The 4,754-nt window shown below is 36.6% G+C and overlaps 1 protein-coding gene across 1 annotated transcript; it reads right to left on the bottom strand.

Moving 5' to 3' along the window:
- Nucleotides 1-920: 920 nt before the first annotated feature.
- On the bottom strand, nt 921-4,748 carry LOC116811149 (long-chain-fatty-acid--CoA ligase 4-like). Its single transcript, XM_032756242.1, has 3 exons — nt 4,697-4,748; nt 4,424-4,547; nt 921-1,046 (listed from the first exon to the last, which is right to left on the bottom strand). Exons 1-3 carry the CDS (start codon nt 4,729-4,731, stop codon nt 921-923), a joined length of 285 nt encoding a protein of 94 aa, XP_032612133.1. The 5' UTR covers nt 4,732-4,748.
- Nucleotides 4,749-4,754: the final 6 nt, after the last annotated feature.

Here is a 4,754-nt window from a genome sequence, read left to right as displayed (position 1 = left end):
CATAGGAAGCACTGCACTAGCTATTATTAGCAACTTTTTTTATGGTTTTAGTCAGATGCCTCTTCTTTCTGTTTGAAAACTTTATGAATTATACAGAACCTCTAAATAAAAAGGCAAAGTCTTCTCTGACGTATTCTACTTCTTTGTTATTTGGTAATTTTGCAATTAGAAGCTAAAAGGACCATAAAGTATCTTCCATCTGTAATTCTCAGAAAAACTTGGACTGAATACTTTCTTATCTAATCTCAGACTTTCCATATACAAAAGTAATTCTGTGAAAGATATTGGGGTAAGATTTCAAGTCTGATCATAATATAAGCAGTAGTGATACATAGTCTTTCTGGAGTTTCTGAAGCATAAAAAAGCTAGAACATATTTGATTACACAAATCTGAAACATGGTGTTAAATGTTTCAAAATTCATCATTACAAGGCTATAAAATGTAACATCTTTTTTTTTTAAAAAGCAGTATTTCACATGAGGATTCCGAATATATAGAATTAAACTTTTTTCCTTTGGGAGCTCTCTCCAATTTTCAGTTTACTTAATCACCATAAGAGGGTTGCGAGGGCTTAGATCCTCGACCTTGTATAGGATTCTTCAGCTCCCTAGGATGGCCTAAAGTTTCCTCATTTTTTTAATTAAGAGATTAAACAAGATGATCTTTAAAATATATTCTACCTTAAAATGGTCTGACCAATTCTTACAGTAGGTAATCTGAACTAGGTCATTTTCATCACCTAATTTTCATGTATCAGCAAACTCAAACAGGCGTACATTTCAAAATCTTGCCATTTTGTCTTCCCCAGTATGGTACCTAAGATTTTAATGAACACATTTGCTGTGATTTCAACAAGGTAAAATTATTTTAAAATGTAGACATATCTAAGAGTATTACTTTTTAAAAGCTCCAAGTACGATCAATAAATTATATAAACGATCCTCTTATGTTCATATTCATATTCTGTACTCACCGGAACAGCAGCCATAAGTGTGGGCTTCAGTACAGTACAGTCTCCTTTGCTTCCTTTTTTAATTTTGCTGGACTATATTAAAGAAAAAATAAATATGATCAGGAAAACCAACCTTAAAACATGTTGTAATTCAAGTATTAATAACAAATACAGAAGTTACACTTGGAATTTGAGCTTTTATTGCTCTGTGATTATCTGTTAACAACTATTATAACCTACAAGTCTCAAGTGTAAGTACTTCAGTGCTACACATAACTGCTTCTAGCACATTTCACCTTCATTAGAGGAGAAACCTTGATCCAGGATAACAAGAGAATGAGATATTTTGATGAATCAAACATTCTTATTAATAACATACTATCAAATAGAGCACAGACTACTAGTATATTTTCAAAAAAACTTGATTAAGACAGATATAACACTAAAACAAAATCGAAGGTGATTTTAACTTTCTTTGATTAACCAATAGGCAAAGCCACATCTTAAAGACACCACTATGAACATCAATTAACATCATACTGAAACTCTAATTTGGTAATATTCTAGTTGGTAAGATACAGAGAACACTGCCAGGGACGAAGTAGAGATACACATAAATGTGCACAAATGGCCATATAGAGGATGGTTCTCCTGACAGAACTAAGTTGCCTTTCTCCTACTTTTCTTTAATATGGATAAAGGAGATAAAATAACTTGTTTTACGTATGTGCAAGGATGTGCACATTTGCAAGTGGAAATCTACACAGAAACCATGTACACCACACACAGGAGGGCTGCTCTGCAGGGACAAAATGGGCTCTCATGTCCTTCAGGTCGGAGTTGCCCTCTGCATGCTATTGACCAGTTCTTGCTACAGAGAGCAGTTCCAGGATAGCAGAAGCCACAAGAAGCCCTTCTTTGTTTTTTTTACTCTCAGTAATTTTATCAGTTATTTTGTCTTCTTGTGATCATAGTAATCCTGGTTATAACAATATTGCTATCATCAGTTGGCTCCAAATGTGGTGCTTCTAGTCTCTGGCATCCTTCTGATTTCCTATGTGAAGCAAGTTCCTGTGTTTTAGATTCCTAGTAAGATTGAGAGTCTTTACAGTAAAGTTCATTTAAAAAGTAGGTGTGAATTTTACTGAACAGGCTTCTAATATACTAGCTTAGCCTAAGAGACAGCAAGAATTAAGTCAGACCAGCAACAGACTCCAACTGTCCCTCCTTTCCCACACTGAGGCTATTGTTCTCAGAAAGGCAGTGAAAAATCAAAAAGTGGCTGGTCCTGGCTTCCAAATTCACAAAGGGAAAAAAAAATTATACTCAAAGTTTACTGAAATGTTTTCTACATTTTGATAATGCCTCTGAGCATAAGAAAAACCCATGACAACAAAACATAATAATCAGATATTTTACTAAATTTTTTTTTAGAGTTTAAGCCTCAGTCTTATTGATAGGTCTACTTTGATTTTACTAGGTCAAGTTCTGTTATCAATTGGATAGTGTATTTATTCATTCCATTACTATTCTAGCAGATTTTAAGTGTGAATTTATAGCTGAGTGGTATAGTCAAACACAGCAGCACCCTGTCATACAAAGATTGTGTTTCTTAAAGTACAAAGCTAGGAGTTGTTCGGAACAGAATGCTTTCTCACAGAAAAAGCCACTTTAAAAGAAGGCTGGATTCTTCTTTCAAAGAGAACCCAATGTGGTAATGACCAGGAGGGGACACAAGGGACATTCACGGGTGCTGAAAATGTTCTTTGTTTTCCTAATCTAGATGGTGATGATCACAGAGGTCTATATGTGTATATGCTTATTAAATCTCATCAAGCAGTACACTTAATATTTGTGCACTTTAAGTCATATATCAAAAAAAAACACAAAAAAAGGTGATTGGAATCTCAAGTCCAAAAAAAAAACTAACTTTTTTTGTTTTAATAGTATACAACCTACCTAGCCTCTCCCTAAAATGGTATTTCTACAAATAAAGTATTACAATTTCCAACTGTGAACACTGAGGACATATTTTACCAACTACACGCTCCATGGAGACTCTCAAACAAAAGGCAGCATTGCCTGGTGGGAGGCGGTCTGAAAAACAACAGCTGGGCCCCCAGTGTTGGAGGAGCAGAGCTACATATAGACAAGTCATTCCTACCTATACTCACTTCATCTTTCAGCATCCAGAACCCCACAGCTTCCTTAGTGGCTCTTATTTTTTTTTTCCCCTATGCCTGGTTGAAGCTTTTCTATAGCAACTATTCCAAAGAAGACATAAAACAGAACTGTGGACAATAGTATTAGGTGTGTAATTTCAAATGGGTATAACATATATGAGTTAGCCCCACCCATTGTTGGGATTTCTGCTATGAACTGCAGAGAGAAGGAAGAATCCTAACTTAGTATGGTGAGCTGAGACTACCTTTGGAGACGCCTCAGCCCTTACCAATAGAACTTTCTGTGATGATAAAAATATTCTTTATCTTTGCTGCCTAATATGGTAGCCATTGGTCACACATAGCTATTGAGAGCTTGAAATGTGGCTAAAGCAAATAAAAAAAAGTTTTTCAATTTTACTTAATTTTTTTTTTTTGAGATGGAGTCTCACTCTGTCGCCCAGGCTGGAGTGCAGTGGCACAATCTTGGCTCACTGCAAGCTCCACCTCCCAGGTTCACACCATTCTCCTGCCTCAGCCTCCCAAGTAGCTGGGACTACAGGCGCCCATCACCTCGCCCAGCTAATTCTTTTGTATTTTTTTAGTAGAGACAGGGTTTCACCGTGTTAGCCAGGATGGTCTCGATCTCCTGACCTCGTGATCCACCCGCCTCGGCCTCCCAAAGTGCTGGGATTACAGGCATGAGCCACCGCGCCCGGCCCTTAATTTTTATTTAAATATCTGCCTAGTGGCTACTGTATCAGACGGTACTGCTCTAGAAAAATCTCGGGAAAACTGGGCCAAAACCCTAACATATGTCCTCCCAGAAACCCACCAATGCTCACGGGTAGTGTGTCAAAAAGGCTTATTGTATTTATATTCTCTATCGTAGTTCTCAAGAGTAAAAATCTAGTAGAAAAAGATAAAAGTAATTATTCATTTTTAAATAATTTTAAGGCCGGGCGCAGTGGCTCACACCTGTAATCCCAGCACTTTGGGAGGCCAAGGCAGGAGAATCGCTTGAACCTGAGAGGCAAAGGTTACAGTGAGCCAAGATCATACCATTGCACTCCAGTCTGGGTGACAGAGCAAAAGAAAAGAAAAAAGAAATAATTTAAAAATATATAGCTAAAGCAATGCTAACAAATCTAGGGTAATCTCCTATAGCTACATATTGTTCATGCAAGCTATTTTGAGGTCAAGGAGAAAGCTTTAGCTGAATTAAAATATCTTGAGTCCTAGTAATATGTTCTCAGCCAAACTATGCAGCATCATATGATTATGCCAATATACTGAAAAGTTTGTCACCTGGTCAGAGAGCGTAAGCGGAGAAGAATATCCAATCCTGCAGCCATAGGTGAAGCAAGATATCTCTGCTGTCAGTTCTAGCACATGAGCCAAAGGCAAGTAGCCAATATATGTGTCCTTTGGTCTAAAACAAAATAAAATATTTTAACCATTCTTGAAAAGGCATTTGAAGTTAGAAATACCAAGAACTTTATCATTTTAATATAGATTGAGTTTAGAGAATGCTGAACATGAACTCTGATTTCTAAGAAGAAAGTTAAAGAATTATCTTACCCCAGTCCAGGTATTCTTTCACATTGGCCTGTCATTCCAGCTATCAAATTGCTATGAT

This window comes from Hylobates moloch, unplaced genomic scaffold (genome assembly GCF_009828535.3).
Source record: "Hylobates moloch isolate HMO894 unplaced genomic scaffold, HMol_V3 SCAFFOLD_7, whole genome shotgun sequence".
Lineage (NCBI taxonomy): Eukaryota > Metazoa > Chordata > Mammalia > Primates > Hylobatidae > Hylobates > Hylobates moloch.
The sequence above is the reverse complement of the archived record's forward strand: the minus strand, read 5'-3'. Positions and strand labels throughout refer to the sequence as shown.

What these genes read in the sequence shown, in the direction of transcription:
- LOC116811149 (XM_032756242.1), bottom strand. Translation starts at nt 4,731, where the DNA reads ATGACAGGCCAATGTGAAAGAATACCTGGACTGGG. An exon ending in GAAAGAATACCTGGACTGGG is followed by an intron (nt 4,548 to 4,696) that starts GTAAGATAATTC and finishes ATTTTGTTTTAG; the next exon opens with ACCAAAGGACACATATATTG. An exon ending in CGCTTACGCTCTCTGACCAG is followed by an intron (nt 1,047 to 4,423) that starts GTGACAAACTTT and finishes TCTTTAATATAG; the next exon opens with TCCAGCAAAATTAAAAAAGG.